The 19,678-nt window shown below is 44.1% G+C and overlaps 1 protein-coding gene across 3 annotated transcripts; it reads right to left on the bottom strand.

The window, feature by feature from the left end:
- Positions 1–1,235: 1,235 nt before the first annotated feature.
- LOC124115761 (probable methyltransferase-like protein 24) lies at positions 1,236–18,972 on the bottom strand. 3 transcript variants are annotated; one of them, XM_046476878.2, is made up of 8 exons: positions 18,823–18,972; positions 8,379–8,480; positions 7,121–7,258; positions 5,957–6,024; positions 5,598–5,726; positions 3,615–3,689; positions 2,619–2,760; positions 1,236–1,553 (listed from the first exon to the last, which is right to left on the bottom strand). In XM_046476878.2, the coding sequence occupies exons 1-8, from the start codon at positions 18,862–18,864 to the stop codon at positions 1,254–1,256; spliced, it is 996 nt and encodes a 331-aa protein (XP_046332834.1). In that variant the 5' UTR covers positions 18,865–18,972; the 3' UTR covers positions 1,236–1,253. The 3 variants fall into 3 exon arrangements, with proteins under 3 accessions (XP_046332834.1, XP_048245443.1, XP_048245444.1); XM_048389486.1 differs by lacking the exon at positions 18,823–18,972 and adding an exon at positions 18,652–18,694; XM_048389487.1 differs by lacking the exons at positions 8,379–8,480; positions 18,823–18,972 and adding an exon at positions 8,131–8,180.
- Positions 18,973–19,678: the final 706 nt, after the last annotated feature.

The raw sequence follows: 19,678 nt of genomic DNA, 5'->3' as shown, positions 1-19,678 counted from the left end.
AGCCGGTTTGGTGGAGTTCTAGATTCTCCCTGTCATCCCTACACCCTAGTCTCAATGCGGTGGCAATTTAGTTGCAATGATGTGGTGATGTATGTTGTTTAACGCCGTACTCAGCAATATTCCAGCTATTTGACGGCGGTCTGTAAAAAATCGGGTCCAGATCAGACAATGCAGCTGTGATGTACAATGCAGTTATGATGTAGTTGTGATGTAGTTGTGACGTACCTGTGATGTGCAATGCCGTTATGACGTAGTTGTGACGTACCTGGGATATACAATGTAGTTATGACGTAGTTGTGACGTACCTTTGATGTACAATGCAGTTATGACGTAGTTGTGACGTACCTTGGATGTTCAATGCAGTTATGACGTAGTTGTGACGTACCTGTCATGTACAAGTTATGATGTAGTTGTGACGTACCTGTGATGTACAATGTAGTTATGACGTAGTTGTGACGTACCTGTGATGTACAATGCAGTTATGACGTAGTTGTGACGTACCTTGGATATACAATGTAGTTATGACGTAGTTGTGACGTACCTTGGATATACAATGCAGTTATGACGTAGTTGTGACGTACCTGGGATATACAATGCAGTTATGACGTAGTTGTGACGTACCTGGCATGTACAAGTTATGACGTAGTTGTGACGTACCTGTGATGTACAATGCAGTTATGACGTAGTTGTGACGTACCTGGGATATACATTGTAGTTATGACGTAGTTGTGACGTACATGTGATGTACAATGTAGTTATGACGTAGTTGTGACGTACATGTGATGTACAATGCAGTTATGACGTAGTTGTGACGTACCTGTGATATACAAAGTAGTTATGACGTAGTTGTGACGTACCTGGGATGTACAATGTAGCTATGACGTACCTGTCATGTACAAGTTATGATGTAGTTGAGACGTACCTGTGGTGTACAATGCAGTTATGACGTACCTGTCATGTACAAGTTATGATGTAGTTGTGACGTACCTGTGATGTACAATGCAGTTATGACGTACCTGTCATGTACAAGTTATGATGTAGACGTGACGAACCTGGGATGTACAATGTAGTTATAGTGTACCTGTGATGTAGTTATTGTCTTACTGTGACGTAGCTGTAAAGTATGCGTTGTTGTGTTGTAGCTGTGCGGCAGTTTTGGTGTAGTGGTGATGTTGTGGGACCACTGCCTTAATATTAACAGCACAGTGGCGCTAACCCAAACAATTTAATGTTTAAAAACAGTACAAAGACATTTATTCCAGTAGATTGATATTCACATAGTGAACCTCATAGCACGCGGTTCTCAAGACGGGGAAATCTGGAGACTTGACACGACAAACGCGGTTCTTGTGGACATAGAACTTGCGGAAGCCTATTGCGTGCAGGTCTTCCAGCAGCTTGAGGGCAGGTACGGACGCGGCTCGGGCCTTGAATGCCCCGTGGAATTCCACAAACAGCTGTCGCACCCGGCTCAGCTGCCCCGACGACACCATCTGCGGCAGGGCACTCCACTCCGCACCCTCCACGTCCATCTTCAACACGTCGATGATGCGCTGCGACACAAACACAGTGAAAACATAGTGAAACAGAGTTAAACAGTGAAACACGGTGAAAAGTAAAACAGTGAAACACGGTGAAACACGGTGAAACACAGTGAACACAGTGAAACACAGTTAACTTAGGGACTGACAATTTGATTGACTGTGATTTTATCGAAAAACATACATTGTCCCAGAAAATTCTTAAAATAATCATTATGCTTCAGAATGTTGGAAAAAAGAAATGCTTGACACATTCATTGTGATATTGAGTTTAGTGATGAAAGGGAGAAGGCTTACTTCTGTATGTTGAGTGTAGTGATGGAAGGGAGAAGGCTTACTTCTGTATGTTGAGTATAGTGATGGAATAAAGAAGGCTTACTTCTGTATGTTGAGTGTAGTGATGGAAGGGAGAAGGCTAACTTCTGTCTGTTGAGTATAGTGATGGAAGGGAGAAGGCTTACTTCTGTATGTTGAGTATAGTGATGGAATAAAGAAGGCTTACTTCTGTATGTTGAGTGTAGTGATGGAAGGGAGAAGGCTAACTTCTGTCTGTTGAGTGTAGTGATGGAAGGGAGAAGGCTAACTTCTGTCTGTTGAGTGTAGTGATGGAAGGGAGAAGGCTTACTTCTGTATGTTAAGTGTAGTGATGGAAGGGAGAAGGCTAACTTATGTATGTTGAGTGTAGTGATGGAAGGGAGAAGGCTTACTTCTGTATGTTGAGTGTAGTGATGGAAGGGAGAAGGTTTACTTCTATATGTTGAGTGTAGTGATGGAAGGGAGAAGGCTAACTTCTGTATGTTGAGTGTAGTGATGGAAGGGAGAAGGCTTACTTCTCTATGTTGAGTGTAGTGATGGAATAAAGAAGGCTTACTTCTGTATGTTGAGTGTAGTGATGGAAGAGAGAAGGCTTACTTCTCTATGTTAAATGTTGTGATGGAAGGGGCAAGGCTTGCTTCTGTATGTTGAGTGTTGTGATGGGAGGAAGAAGGCTTGCTTCTGTATACATGAGTGTACTGATGGAAGGGAGAAGGCTTACTTCTGCACGTTGAGTGAAGTGCTGAAAGTGGTGAGGCTTACCTCCGTATGTTTAAACTGCCGCTTGAATGACGACAGTGATCGTAGTTCCCAGCCTTTCTTCATTACCACCTTGTCGCTGCCAGCGATGCCCAGCTTATAGAAATGAACCCGAGGCGACCTCTTGTGGCTCTTCACTTTCATACTGCAAAATCAGAGGAATCGCTAAACATCCCCTTTTTATAAATGTTTTCCAGGGTATATCGTTGCGTATAGCTCTATCTCACGCCCTCCAACCGCCACGTGGCCAGTTTGGGTCTTCACTTAACTATACGCGATTAGCCAGTCTGATAGCATCATTTCAATAAAGTTAAAAAATAAAAGTAAAATCTCTCTTTTATCTCCTACACCTCGAGATAGTCAGATAGCATCATTTTAAATAAGTAATAATAAAAATGAAACCCATCTTCCTACCCTTCTTTCACATTGTCTTCAACGGCTGTCTGAATACGAGGGGAAATCGAAGAGTTCGTTGCCTCCTAGATAGTGGTTTGTGTGATATGAGATTTCAACATGTGTGTCCTAAAATAGATGAATTAATCCCTAAACAGACACGGTGATGGGATTTAAGTTAATATTGGACTTTGGGTATTTTTTGTAAAAGAATTTTAATAAGATCACAAATGACGGTGGTTTCTTTTATGCTGATGGGGCGGTGGCGGGTGGGGCGGCGGCGGGTGGTGCGGCTGGGGCGTTGGCGGGTGGGGCGTTGGCGGGTGGGGCGATGGCGGGTGGTGCGGCGGCGGGTGGGGCGGTGGCTTTGGCGGGTGGTGCGATGTCAAGCGCATTGTGTATTGATGTCACAGGTTGATTATATTGAAAATTAACGTGTAAACAATTTGCTTCGAACGGGTTTCTCTGTGAGGCCACGACCAGTTCGCCTTACCTTCGTAGTTATATATATGATATGCATCTCCGTCTGAACACTGTCGTAAGTGCAAGCAGATTATGTACATCGTTGTCTACAAAACGTTTGAAACAGCTATCTGTTGACTTTACCTCGGGTCAAAGGACAAGACCTGGCACCGGTAGTTCTTCGCGATGTCGTCATCAAATGAGAAGTCGTGGTTGATGCTGCAGATACAATATAATACATCTTAAAAACATAGTAGTGAACTGTATAGAGGGATGGACGTTGTGTATACATTCAGGGTGTATGGATGGACGTTGTGTATACATATTGGATGTATAGAGGTATGGACGTTGTGTATGCATACAGGATATATAGAGGGATGGACGTTGTGTATACATATTGGATGTATAGGGGTATGGACGTTGTGTATACATTCAGGGCGTATGGATGGAAGTTGTGTATGCATACAGGATATATAGAGGGATGGACGTTGTGTATACATATTGATGTATAGAGGTATGGACGTTGTGTATACATTCAGGGCGTATGGATGGACGTTGTGTATACATATTGGATGTGTAGAGGCATGGACGTTGTGTATACATACAGGATTTATAGAGGGATGGACGTTGTGAATACATTCAGGGTGTATGGATGGACGTTGTGTATACATTCAGGGTGTATGGTCGGACGTTGTATTTACATTCAGGTTGTATGGATGGACGTTGTGTATACATTCAGGGTGTATGGTCGGACGTTGTATTTACATTCAGGTTGTATGGATGGACGTTGTGTATACATTCAGGGTGTATGGATGGACGTTGTGTATACATTCAGGGTGTATGGATGGACGTTGTGTATACATACAGGATATAGAGAGGGATGGACGTTGTGTATACATTCGGGGTGTATGGATAGACGTTGTGTATACATTCAGGGTGTATGGTCGGACGCTGTATTTACATTCAGGGTGTATGGATGGACGTTGTGTATACATTCAGGGTTTATGGATGGACGTTATGTATACATTCAGGGCATATGGATGGACGTTGTGTATACATTCAGGGTGTATAGATGGACGTTGTGTGTCCATTCAGGGTGTATGGATGGACGTTGTGTATACATACAGGATATATAGAGGGATGGACGTTGTGTATACATTCAGGGTGTATACATTCAGCGTGTATGGTCGGACGTTGTATTTACATTCAGGGTGTATGGATGGACGTTGTGTATACATACAGGATATATAGAGGGATGGACGTTGTGTATACATTCAGGGTGTATGGATGGACGTTGTGTACAATACAGGATATAGAGAGGGATGGACGTTGTGTATACATTCAGGGTGTATGGATGGACGTTGTGTTTACATTCAGGGTGTATGGTCGGACGTTGTATTTACATTCGGGGTGTATGGATGGACGTTGTGTATACATTCAGGGTTTATGGATGGACGTTGTGTATACATTCAGGGCGTATGGATGGACGTTGTGTATACATTCAGGGTGTATGGATGGACGTTGTATTTACATTCAGGGTGTATTGATGGACGTTGTGTATACATTCAGGGTGTATAGATGGACGTTGTGTATTCATTCAGGGTGTATGGATAAACAATATATAAACTTTCATGGCGTATGGAGGGACGTATTGAACACATTCAAGATGGGTCTATGGAGGAACGTTCTGTATGCATTCAGTGTGCCTGGAGGAACATTCAATATATATTAATATTGTATATGGTAACCATGACGACCATGATATCGGCGAGGGGTGGGTTTTATCCGTCGTGTGAGAGGACATGTTTTATCTGTGGTGTCAGTGAGTGAGTGAGTATGGTTTTATGGTAATATTCCAGCAATATCACGGCGGGGGACACCAGAATAGGGTTTCACACATTGTCCCCATATCTGGAATCGAACCCGGGTCTTCGGCGTGACGAGCGAACCACAAGGCTACCCGACCGCCCCTCTGTGGTGTCAGAAAAGCAGAGGTTCTGTCAGATGTCAGAACAGGACAGGTTAAAACCGTGATGTCAGGAGAAGTTTCATGTGGTGTCAGAGGAGAATACTTTCACCACCTTTACCTAAATCCCAGTTGAGCTGAGCAATAAATATTCCACTCACCCAAACGAATATACAAGGCACGGTGTGATTGGCCGAAAGTCTTCATCGTCACACACTTCCCAGCCTCCATCACCAACCTTCCCCATCCGCAATCTCCGGTGACATAAGTAGTTGATGTTGTCAAGGTAACTGAAGAACAGAACATATTCCCGTGAAAAATCTTTTGACAAGATATATACTGACTTCGAGCCTACGAGTCTTTGATTTATGCCCTTAATGCCGAACGCCGGACAGGGTAACAAGTGCCATATTTCACCGTATTTTGGTATGACACCGCCAGTTGACAAGGCAAATGAAAAGCAGAGCATAACATCACGTGCATGCCTCGTGGAGTGTGTGGAGAGTATGAAGCGGGTTACCTGTGGTAGATCTTGTACAACGTGGAACTGTTCAGCTTCTCAAGCACGCCCTTGGAAGGAAGATCCACCTGCCGAAACACAACGAAGCTGCACGAAGCCCACACAATACGACCAACTTGTCATGCCTGGAAAGGCCTCGCCTTACACCAGATGTGACACCTCGATGCAGTTCTAACCTTACACGTGACATGACACCTAGATGGACTTCTTACCTAACACGTGACATGACATCTGGATGGAGCGCTAACCTAACACGTGACATGACATCTGGATGGAGCGCTAACCTAACACGTGACATGACATCTGGATGGAGCGCAAACCTAACATGGCTGCAAGAAGTTCAGTGATGGGGCATATTATTCAGAGTGTTGAATTGGGTTCTTCGTGAATAACTCTGTTCATTGATGTTTGTTATTAATTGTGTCTATCAGTGTTTCCACCATCATAAAGAAACCATACACAAGATAGTAAGTGATAGTTGAATGAATTAGTGTGACGTTTTTTTAAAAAACTATTTTGAAAATGACCGAAACATAAATGCTGACATTAATTTCTTTATGAAATAAAATGGAAATGAATGCATAAGAATTTCAGTGAATCACGGCGGCCATCTTGAACATTTGCATGTAGCTTCAAGAATATATATGTTAAATTATTTTCTGATGTTTCTGATAAAAATATCTACATAGAATGCAATAGGAGTCCGTTTACTTTATCAAGTGTGAAAACAAAACGAAACAATCCCTGAAATGTAAGTATTCTGTGTGTTTGATTGTCGTGTAACGCCGCACTCGGCAATATTCCAGCTATATGGCGGCGGTCTGAAAATAATCATTTGACAAAATGAGCATCGTTCTACGCAATTGTGATACGATGGCATGCATCAACCAAGTCAGCAAGTCTGATCACCCGATCCCGTTAGACGCCTCTTACGACAAGCACAGTCGAATTTTACTGCAAGCATGGATTCAAGCAGACCAATTCTCTACCCAGATCTTCACGGCTGGAAAATTTAGGATTAACCGTATTTTAAAATGTGAGGAGGAGGATACTTTTGCAAGAGTGATGAGTTAGCCAACATCAGTTTCTATATTGCCAGAGAGTTCCTTTCACTGAAAATAAACACCAAAATCATGTCACGGGTTTTGGCACTGTAAATCTTACCGAACCAAGATGGCGGAGCTGGGCGAGTGGCGATTTATCAATCAATGGCATGCTCCGTTTATGTGACTCTGTATCCTCGCTGAGTTGGTCAGGGCTGGAGACAGGTGGTTGGACGATCAAACCATTCGGGCTTCTTATCTAAGAAACATATAGAGGTTCCCCAGCATTTTAATGGTAAAAAAACCCGTTTATACCACACAAAGTGATGGAGGCTGGAATACCAGTTTGAGATGGTGTACACTAGCAGCCTTTACAACAAATGACCTTTCAGCATGGAAACCAAACCATATTTTGGATGAAGGTATTTTGTGAGAGGGAATTCTTGTTGTCTTCCTGTAACGTATAAACTTGTTACTTCCTTGGTATGAATGATATGTTCTTTTAGGGACTGGCCATTTTATATTATCAAAAATAAAGGTGCTATGAGCTACAAAATTTTTAGATAATTAAAAAACATATTTAAGCTCATAGTGTTATTTCAAAAATTATTCATTCTCCATACACAATCCCTCACCCCACCGAAAATCCGAATATCAAATATCAGTGGTCTGTTCGGAAACAGTAAATAACACGCAAACCGTTTTTACTTTCTTTTTCGCATGTTGTGTTTAGTGCATGAGTTCGGTTGAACAATCTTGACATCAGTTATATGTTGATGCGGCTGCTGTCAATTATCCTTCAATACGATGTCATCACTTACCACAGGTGAACGCAGCAGGAAGAGGGTCACCAGTTATCCTTCGTTACGATGTCCTCACTTACCACAGGTGAATGCAGCAGGAACAGGGTCACCAATTATCCTTCGTTACGATGTCCTCACTTACCACAGCTGAATGCAGCAGGAACAGGGTCACCAATTATCCTTCGTTACGATGTCCTCACTTACCATAGGTGAATGCAGCAGGAAGAGGGTCACCAATTATCCTCCATTACGATGTCCCCACTTACCACAGCTGAATGCAGCAGGAAGATGGTCACCAATTATCCTTCGTAACGATGTCCTCACTTACCACAGGTGAATGCAGCAGGAAGAGGGTCACCAATTATCCTCCATTACGATGTCCTCACTTACCATAGGTGAATGCAGCAGGAACAGGGTCACCAATTATCCTTCGTTACGATGTCCTCACTTACCACAGGTGAATGCAGCAGGAAGAGGGTCACCAATTATCCTCCATTACGATGTCCCCACTTACCACAGCTGAATGCAGCAGGAAGAGGGTCACCAATTATCCTTCGTAACGATGTCCTCACTTACCACAGGTGAATGCAGCAGGAAGAGGGTCACCATCACGACTGCGCATGAACCGACAATGATGCTGCGGTCCTTTCGGGACAGCATGTTGAAAATGTTGGATTTCTAAAAACAAGAAACAAGTGATTCTCAACTACTGAGGCACACTGCCACATAGAAAAGCAATCACCAAGTGATATATCTGTGTCCACAATCAGGTGTATTTATCTCTATCTATATACACCTACATGACACATGATTGCTTTTGAAGCAATACATTACATCATGTGCAACTACTGTGACAGAGTTTATATGAGTACATTACACCATGTACAAATACTATGATAACGTTTATATGAGTACATTACACCATGTACAAATACTATGATAACGTTTATATGAGTACATAACACCATGTGCCACTAATATGACAGCGTTTGTATGAGTACATTACACCATGTGCAACTACTATGATAACGTTTATATGAGTACATTACACCATGTGCCACTACTATGATAGCGTTTATATGAGTACATTACACCATGTACAAATACTATGATAACGTTTATATGAGTACATTACACCATGTGCAACTACTATGATAGCGTTTATATGAGTACATTACACCATGTACAACTACTATGATAGCGTTTATATGCGTACATTGCACCATGTGCCACTACTATGACAGCGTTTATATGAGTACATTACACCATGTGCAACTACTATGATAGCGTTTATATGAGTACATTGCACCATGTGCCACTACTATGACAGCGTTTATATGAGTACATTACACCATGTGCAACTACTATGATAGCGTTTATATGAGTACATTACACCATGTGCAACTACTATGATAGCCGCTATATGAGTACATTACACCATGTACAACTACTATGATAGCGTTTATATGAGTACATTACACCATGTGCAACTACTATGATAGCGTTTATATGAGTAGCTTGCACCATGTGCAACTAATACCATAGGTGACGTGAAATGGGGTTAAACGTCGCGTTCAAGATTATTGCACTCATATAGCGATGTGCATACACGTGTGCGTGTGTGCGTGCGTGCGTGCGTGCGTGCGTGCGTGCGTGCGTGCGTGTGTGCGGCTGCTTGTACTAGTCCGGGTTAATGCCGATTTTATAGTGCTAGACCACTGAGATACCATGCTGCAGTTAAACATGAATACCCCATTCAGACACAGCATACTGACTCCGAGCTGACCATCGAGCTTCGGATCGATCACAGGATCTTCCGCCCTCCGTGCAGACGCCCTACCACTAGGCCACGGAGGCGGTCCTAATACCATAGCTATTATAGGAGTACATTACACCATGTGCAACTAAAATGGTGACGTTTGAGTACATTTAAACATGTACACTAAGTACTGTAGAAGCGTTTTATGAACTCATTATACCATGTGCAACTAATATTACACTCACGTGTACGGGCAGAGGATCCGTCTAAGCTCATCTTTCCTGCTGCATTATGTGTATATGATAACCTGTAACCTGAGATTTGCCTGCACAAATAGGAGACACTTAACAGTCTGCACGTGCGACAGGTGCGTGCTATAGTGTTGAATCAGGTGGTGCTAATAGCTGTAGCCTTGTCTAAAATGTAGTGTTGATTCAGTCTTGGACATTTAACACTTGTTAAACCCTGACTGTAATACGTAGTTTCCTGTGCACCGCCAGAGCATTACTCTCCATATAGAGAATTACTCACCTCATAGAGCATTATTCACCATATAGAGCATTATTCACCATATAGAGCATTGCTCACCATATAGAGCTTTACTCGCCTCAAAGGGAATAGCTCGTTCTACCTTTGTAAAACTCGCTATCATGAGTATTACCCGTCATCCAGAGCATCATTCGTCCTCCTGTGCATTACTAGCCACTCTGGGCATTACTCCTCCTCTTGTGCACTTATCACCCTCTTGTGCACTACTCGCCTTTATGTGCATTACTCAAAATTTTATGCATTAATCGGCCCCTTGTGCATTACTCGTCCTCTTGTGCATTACTCGACCTCCTATTCAATACTCACCATCCTTTGCATAAATCGACCTCTTGTGCATTAATCGGTCGCTTGTGCATTACTCGACTTCCTGTGCATTACTCAATAGCTTGTGCATTACTCAATAGCTTGTGCATTACTCGTCCCAATATGCATTACACGTGCTCTTGTGCATAGTCGCGATCTTGAGCATTTCTCCTCTTGTGCATTAATCGGCCTCTTGTGCATTACTCGTCCTCTTGTGCGTTACTCGCCCTCTTGAGCATTACTCACGCTCTTGTGCATTACTCACCCTCTTGTGCATTACTCACCCTCTTGTGCATTACTCGTCCTCTTGTGCATTAATCGGCCTCTAGTGCATTACTCGTCCTCTTGTGCGTTAATTGGCCTCTTGTGCATTACTCGGCCTCGTGTGCATTATTCCTGCTCTTGTGCATTACTCGTCCCCTTGTGCATCTAACGGCCTCTGGAGCACTACTCGACTTCCTGTGCATTACTCACTAGCTTGTGCATTGATCGTCCCAATGTGCATTACTTGTCCTCTTCTGCATTGATCGCCTTCTTATGCATTAATCGTCTTTTTGTGCATTACTCACCCTCTTGTGCATTACTCGTTATCTTGTGCGTTACTCGTCCTCTTGTGCATTACTCGTCCTCCTGTGCATTAATCGCCCTCTTGTGCATTACTCGGCCTCGTGTGCATTATTCCTGCTCTTGTGCATTACTCGTCCCCTTGTGCATCTAACGGCCTCTGGAGCACTACTCGACTTCCTGTGCATTACTCACTAGCTTGTGCATTGATCGTCCCAATGTGCATTACTTGTCCTCTTCTGCATTAATCGCCTTCTTATGCATTAATCGTCTTTTTATGCATTAGTCACCTTCTTGTGCATTACTCGTTATCTTGTGCGTTACTCACCCTCTTGTGCATTACTCGCCCTCTTGTGCATTACTCGTCCTCTTGTGCATTAATCGGCCTCTTGTGCATTACTCGTTATCTTGTGCGTTACTCACCCTCTTGTGCATTACTAGTCCTCTTGTGCATTACTCGGCCTCGTGTGCATTATTCCTGCTCTTGTGCATTATTCCTGCTATTGTGCATTACTCGTCCCCTTGTGCAACTAACGGCCTCTGGAGCACTACTCGACTTCCTGTGCATTACTCACTAGCTTGTGCATTGATCGTCCCAATGTGCATTACTTGTCCTCTTCTGCATTAATCGCCTTCTTATGCATTAATCGTCTTTTTGTGCATTAGTCATATTCTTGTGCATTACTCGTTATCTTGTGCGTTACTCACCCTCTTGTGCATTACTCACGCTCTTGTGCATTACTCGCCCTCTTGTGCATTACTCGTCCTCTTGTGCATTAATCGGCCTCTTGTGCATTAATCGGCCTCTTGTGCGTTAATTGGCCTCTTGTGCATTACTCGGCCTCGTGTGCATTATTCCTGCTCTTGTGCATTACTCGTCCCCTTGTGCATCTAACGGCCTCTGGAGCACTACTCGACTTCCTGTGCATTACTCACTAGCTTGTGCATTGATCGTCCCAATGTGCATTACTTGTCCTCTTCTGCATTGATCGCCTTCTTATGCATTAATCGTCTTTTTGTGCATTACTCACCCTCTTGTGCATTACTCGTTATCTTGTGCGTTACTCGTCCTCTTGTGCATTACTCGTCCTCCTGTGCATTAATCGCCCTCTTGTGCATTACTCGGCCTCGTGTGCATTATTCCTGCTCTTGTGCATTACTCGTCCCCTTGTGCATCTAACGGCCTCTGGAGCACTACTCGACTTCCTGTGCATTACTCACTAGCTTGTGCATTGATCGTCCCAATGTGCATTACTTGTCCTCTTCTGCATTAATCGCCTTCTTATGCATTAATCGTCTTTTTTATGCATTAGTCACCTTCTTGTGCATTACTCGTTATCTTGTGCGTTACTCACCCTCTTGTGCATTACTCGCCCTCTTGTGCATTACTCGTCCTCTTGTGCATTAATCGGCCTCTTGTGCATTAATCGGCCTCTTGTGCGTTAATTGGCCTCTTGTGCATTACTCGGCCTCGTGTGCATTATTCCTGCTCTTGTGCATTACTCGTCCCCTTGTGCATCTAACGGCCTCTGGAGCACTACTCGAATTCCTGTGCATTACTCACTAGCTTGTGCATTGATCGTCCCAATGTGCATTACTTGTCCTCTTCTGCATTAATCGCCTTCTTATGCATTAATCGTCTTTTTGTGCATTAGTCATATTCTTGTGCATTACTCGTTATCTTGTGCGTTACTCACCCTCTTGTGCATTACTCGTCCTCTTGTGCATTACTCACACTCTTGTGCATTACTCGTCCTCTTGTGCATTACTCGTCCTCTTCTGCATTAATCGCCTTCTTATGCATTAATCGTCTTTTTGTGCATTACTCACCCTCTTGTGCATTACTCGTTATCTTGTGCATTACTCGTCCTCTTGTGCATTACTCGTCCTCCTGTGCATTAATCGCCCTCTTGTGCATTACTCGGTCTCTTGTGCATTGATCGCCTTCTTATGCATTACTCACCATCTTATGCATCAGTCGGCCTCGAGTGCATTATTCCTGCTCTTGTGCATTACTCGGCCCCTTGTGCATCTAACGGCCTCTGGAGCACTACTCGACTTCCTGTGCATTACTCACTAGCTTGTGCATTGATCGTCCCAATGTGCATTACTTGTCCTCTTCTGCATTAATCGCCTTCTTATGCATTAATCGTCTTTTTGTGCATTAGTCATATTCTTGTGCATTACTCGTTATCTTGTGCGTTACTCACCCTCTTGTGCATTACTCACGCTCTTGTGCATTACTCGCCCTCTTGTGCATTACTCGTCCTCTTGTGCATTAATCGGCCTCTTGTGCATTAATCGGCCTCTTGTGCGTTAATTGGCCTCTTGTGCATTATTAGGCCTCGTGTGCATTATTCCTGCTCTTGTGCATTACTCGTCCCCTTGTGCATCTAACGGCCTCTGGAGCACTACTCGACTTCCTGTGCATTACTCACTAGCTTGTGCATTGATCGTCCCAATGTGCATTACTTGTCCTCTTCTGCATTAATCGCCTTCTTATGCATTAATCGTCTTTTTGTGCATTAGTCATATTCTTGTGCATTACTCGTTATCTTGTGCGTTACTCACCCTCTTGTGCATTACTCACGCTCTTGTGCATTACTCGCCCTCTTGTGCATTACTCGTCCTCTTGTGCATTAATCGGCCTCTTGTGCATTAATCGGCCTCTTGTGCGTTAATTGGCCTCTTGTGCATTATTAGGCCTCGTGTGCATTATTCCTGCTCTTGTGCATTACTCGTCCCCTTGTGCATCTAACGGCCTCTGGAGCACTACTCGACTTCCTGTGCATTACTCACTAGCTTGTGCATTGATCGTCCCAATGTGCATTACTTGTCCTCTTCTGCATTGATCGCCTTCTTATGCATTAATCGTCTTTTTGTGCATTACTCACCCTCTTGTGCATTACTCGTTATCTTGTGCGTTACTCGTCCTCTTGTGTATTACTCGTCCTCCTGTGCATTAATCGCCCTCTTGTGCATTACTCGGCCTCGTGTGCATTATTCCTGCTCTTGTGCATTACTCGTCCCCTTGTGCATCTAACGGCCTCTGGAGCACTACTCGACTTCCTGTGCATTACTCACTAGCTTGTGCATTGATCGTCCCAATGTGCATTACTTGTCCTCTTCTGCATTAATCGCCTTCTTATGCATTAATCGTCTTTTTATGCATTAGTCACCTTCTTGTGCATTACTCGTTATCTTGTGCGTTACTCACCCTCTTGTGCATTACTCGCCCTCTTGTGCATTACTCGTCCTCTTGTGCATTAATCGGCCTCTTGTGCATTAATCGGCCTCTTGTGCGTTAATTGGCCTCTTGTGCATTACTCGGCCTCGTGTGCATTATTCCTGCTCTTGTGCATTACTCGTCCCCTTGTGCATCTAACGGCCTCTGGAGCACTACTCGAATTCCTGTGCATTACTCACTAGCTTGTGCATTGATCGTCCCAATGTGCATTACTTGTCCTCTTCTGCATTAATCGCCTTCTTATGCATTAATCGTCTTTTTGTGCATTAGTCATATTCTTGTGCATTACTCGTTATCTTGTGCGTTACTCACCCTCTTGTGCATTACTCGTCCTCTTGTGCATTACTCACACTCTTGTGCATTACTCGTCCTCTTGTGCATTACTCGTCCTCTTCTGCATTAATCGCCTTCTTATGCATTAATCGTCTTTTTGTGCATTACTCACCCTCTTGTGCATTACTCGTTATCTTGTGCATTACTCGTCCTCTTGTGCATTACTCGTCCTCCTGTGCATTAATCGCCCTCTTGTGCATTACTCGGTCTCTTGTGCATTGATCGCCTTCTTATGCATTACTCACCATCTTATGCATCAGTCGGCCTCGAGTGCAGTATTCCTGCTCTTGTGCATTACTCGGCCTCCTGTTCAATGCATTACTAGCCACCCTGTGCACTACTCGCCCGCGTTTGTATTACTCGCCATACATGAAACAACTTGCCTTACTGGGCCTTGATCAGGAACGATCTCGTAGCCGTTTACTTTATTACCATGAGTGCTTTGTGAATAAAGAAGTGAGTGAGTGTGTTAGGTTTAACGACGCTTTTAACGTTATTGCAGTTTTATCACGGCGTGTCAGCTTAATGTGGAAGGAAAGCCCGAAGAGATTGAGGTCTCAGACGTTTACCACTTCGGTGAAACCCACCAGCACGGGTATAGTGCTGACAAACCTAGAAACATAATCGGGGCGAACCGGGATTCGATACCACAATCATAGGTTTCTGGCGTGCCAAAGGGACGCAACTCTGCACATCGTGTGAATAAAGGACTACGCATTACCTTAATTCGAATATCAGCAAGCATCTCCAGGAGTTGTCGCCGGTCTAAAGCAGTTAAGGGGCGGCGGGGTAGCCTTATGGTCAAAGCGTTCGCTCGTCTCGCCGAAGGCCCGGGTTCGATTCCCGACATGGATACAATGTGTGAAGCCTTTTGCTTGATATTGCTGGAATATTGCTAAAAGCGGCGTAAAACCATATACACTCAAAACAGCAGTTAAACTCATAAATGGCATTCAAATAAATGCAAAATATGAAAATGTGTAAAAATACTTCCTACAACACCGAGTTGCCCGACATAGGCAACCCCTGGTAGAACCAGACAATAACATACAACGCACCCTTCCCTGGTGTTGACAATATCCCCCTGTTGGACCAGACAATAACATACAACGCACCCTCCCCTGGTGTTGACGATACCCCCCTCTAGAATCAGACAATAACATACAACGCACCCTTCCCTGGTGTTGACAATATCCCCTTGTAGAATCAGACAATAACATACAACGCACCCTCCCCTGGTGTTGACAATATCCCCCTGTAGAACCAGACAATAGCATACAACGCACCCTTCCCTGGTGTTGACGATATTCCCCTGTAGAACCAGACAATAACATACAACTCGCCCTTCCCTGGTGTTGATAATATCCCCCTGTAGGACCAGACAATAACATACAACTCAACCCTCCCTGGTGTTGACAATATCCCCCTGTAGAACCAGACAATAACATACAACGCACCCTCCCCTGGTGTTGACAATATCCCCTTGTAAACTCAGACAATAACATACAACTCACCCCTCCCTGGTGTTGACAATATCCCCCTGTAGGACCAGACAATAACATACAACTCAACCCTCCCTGGTGTTGACAATATCCCCCTCTAGAACCAGACAATAACATACAACGCACCCTCCCCTGGTGTTGACAATATCCCCTTGTAGACTCAGACAATAACATACAACTCACCCCTCCCTGGTGTTGACGATATTCCCCTGTAGAACCAGACAATAACATACAACGCACCCTCCCCTGGTGTTGACAATATCCCCCTGTAGAACCAGACAATAACATACAACGCACCCTCCCCTGGTGTTGACAATATCCCCCTGTAGAACCAGACAATAGCATACAACGCACCCTTCCCTGATGTTGACGATTTCCCCCTCTAGAACCAGACAATAACATAAAAGTCACCCTTCCCTGGTGTTGACGATATCCCCTTGTAGAACCAGACAATAACATACAACTCACCCTTCCCTGATGTTGACGATTTCCCCCTCTAGAACCAGACAATAACATAAAAGTCACCCTTCCCTGGTGTTGACGATATCCCCCTGTAGAACCAGACAATAACATACAACTCACCCTTCCCTGGTGTTGACAATATCCCCCTGTAGAACCAGACGATAACATACAACGCACCCTCCCCTGGTGTTGACAATATCCACCTGTAGAACCAGACAATAGCATACAACGCACCCTTCCCTGATGTTGACGATTTCCCCCTCTAGAACCAGACAATAACATAAAAGTCACCCTTCCCTGGTGTTGACGATATCCCCCTCTAGAACGTGACAATAACATACAACGCACCCCTTCCTGGCGTTGACAATATCCCCCTGTAGAACCAGACAATAACATACACCGCGCCTTTCCCTGGTGTTGACGATATCCCCCTGTTGAACGTGACAATAACATACAACGCACCCTCCCCGGCCCCTGTGTTGACAATACCCCCGTGTAGAACCAAAAAATTATTTTCAATTCACCTTCCCCTGGTGTTGACAATATCCCCCTGTAGAACCAGACAATAACATATAACTCACCCTTCCCTGGTGTTGACGATATCCCCCTGTAGAACCAGACAATAACATACAACTCACCCCTCCCTGGTGTTGACGATATCCACCTGTAGAACCAGACAATAACATACAACTCACCCCTCCCTGGTGTTGACGATATCCCCCTGTAGAACCAGACAATAACATACAACTCACCCCTCCCCTGTTGTTGACAATATCCGCCTGTAGGACCAGACAATAACATACAACTCACCCCTCCCCTGGTGTTGACAATATCCACCTGTAGAACCAGACAATAACGTACAACTCACCCCTCCCCTGGTGTTGACGATATCCCCCTGTAGAACCAGACAATAGCAAACAACGGACCCTTCCCTGGTGTTGACGATATCCCCCTCTAGAACCAGACAATAACATAAAAGTCACCCTTCCCTGGTGTTGACGATATCCCCCTGTAGACTCAGACAACAACATACAACTCACCCTTCCCTGGTGTTGACGATATTCCCCTTTAGAACCAGACAATAACATACAACTCACCCCTCCCCTGGTGTTGAAAATACCCCCCTCTAGAATCAGACAATAACATACAACGCACCCTTCCCTGGTGTTGACAATATCCCCTTGTAGAACCAGACAATAACATACAACGCACCCCTCCCTGGTGTTGACGATATCCCCCTGTAGAACCAGACAATAACATACAACGCACCCTTCCCTTGTATTGACGATATCCCCCTCTAGAACGTGACAATAACATACAACGCACCCCTTCCTGGCGTTGACAATATCCCCCTGTAGAACCAGACAATAACATACAACGCACCCTCCCCTGGTGTTGACAATATCCACCTGTAGAACCAGACAATAGCATACAACGCACCCTTCCCTGATGTTGACGATTTCCCCCTCTAGAACCAGACAATAACATAAAAGTCACCCTTCCCTGGTGTTGACGATATCCCCCTCTAGAACGTGACAATAACATACAACGCACCCCTTCCTGGCGTTGACAATATCCCCCTGTAGAACCAGACAATAACATACACCGCGCCTTTCCCTGGTGTTGACAATATCCCCCTTTTGAACGTGACAATAACATACAACGCACCCTCCCCGGCCCCTGTGTTGACAATACCCCCGTGTAGAACCAAAACATTATTTTCAATTCACCTTCCCCTGGTGTTGACAATATCCCCCTGTAGAACCAGAAAATAACATATAACTCACCCTTCCCTGATGTTGACGATATCCCCCTGTAGAACCAGAAAATAACATACAACTCACCCCTCCCTGGTGTTGACGATATCCACCTGTAGAACCAGACAATAACATACAACTCACCTTCTCCCTGGTGTTGACGATATCCCCCTGTAGAACCAGACAATAACATACAACTCACCCCTCCCTGGTGTTGACGATATCCCCTTGTAGAACCAGACAATAACATACAACTCACCCCTCCCTGGTGTTGACGATATCCCCCTGTAGAACCAGACAATAACATACAACTCACCCCTCCCTGGTGTTGACGGTATTCCCCTATAGAACCAGACAATAACATACAACTCACCCCTCCTTGGTGTTGACGATATCACCCTGTAGAACCAGACAATAACATACAACGCACCCTTCCCTGGTGTTGAAGATATCCCACTGTAGAACCAGACAATAACATACAACTCACCCCTCCCTGGTGTTGACGGTATTCCCCTATAGAACCAGACAATAACATACAACTCACCCCTCCTTGGTGTTGACGATATCCCCCTGTAGAACCAGACATTTCCCGACCAAGACGGTGACTCCCGCCGTACACGTAAACACACCGTTACCGTGCATCTGCAGCATATTTTCCACGTGACTGACACTTCTACACGACAGCGCACGTGCTGCACGCGTATCGCGTTTTTTATGACATCAATAACTTGATTCATTGATATCAGTAAAAGAATTATTGATCATTTGAAACCCGTGTTTTGATTTCTTAACATCTTGGTGCACACCACAATATATTAGCATCTAGGCAACAATATTATTATCTGTCAGGTCACGCATATAAGTTGATGGGTTTATTTCTTTGTGCTTTTTAAGTAATAATATACATTTTGTCATCTGATAAGCTAACATGACATTTGGCAAATATATAACACTCCTAATCTCCCCTTCTAATACAACACTCCAATCAAGGGAGATAAGTCAAAAATGAATTAATAATGTCACACATTCTCATTATTATTATCTTAAAATTCACCATTTTTTTAAACCGTGAAGATCCGGGTTAGAATAGATCTTCAGTAACCCATGCTAGCCGTAAGAGGCGACTAACGGGATCGGTTGGTCAGGCCTGCTGACTTGGTTGATGCATGTCATCGTATCCCATTTGCCTGGATCGATGCGCATAATGTCAATGACCAGATTGTCTGGTCCAGACTCGATTATTTACAGACCGCCGTCATAAAGCTGTAATATTGCTGAGTGTGGCGTTAAACAACAAACAAGCAAACAAACATCACCATTATTTTAAGACATCACAAATTCGATTTTAAAATATCATAAAAGAATCACCGACATCACTAAATCGAGAAACAGATAAAGGA

This window comes from Haliotis rufescens, unplaced genomic scaffold (genome assembly GCF_023055435.1).
Source record: "Haliotis rufescens isolate VD_foot unplaced genomic scaffold, xgHalRufe1.0.p SCAF_8, whole genome shotgun sequence".
Taxonomy (NCBI): Eukaryota; Metazoa; Mollusca; class Gastropoda; order Lepetellida; family Haliotidae; genus Haliotis; species Haliotis rufescens.
The sequence above is the reverse complement of the archived record's forward strand: the minus strand, read 5'-3'. Positions and strand labels throughout refer to the sequence as shown.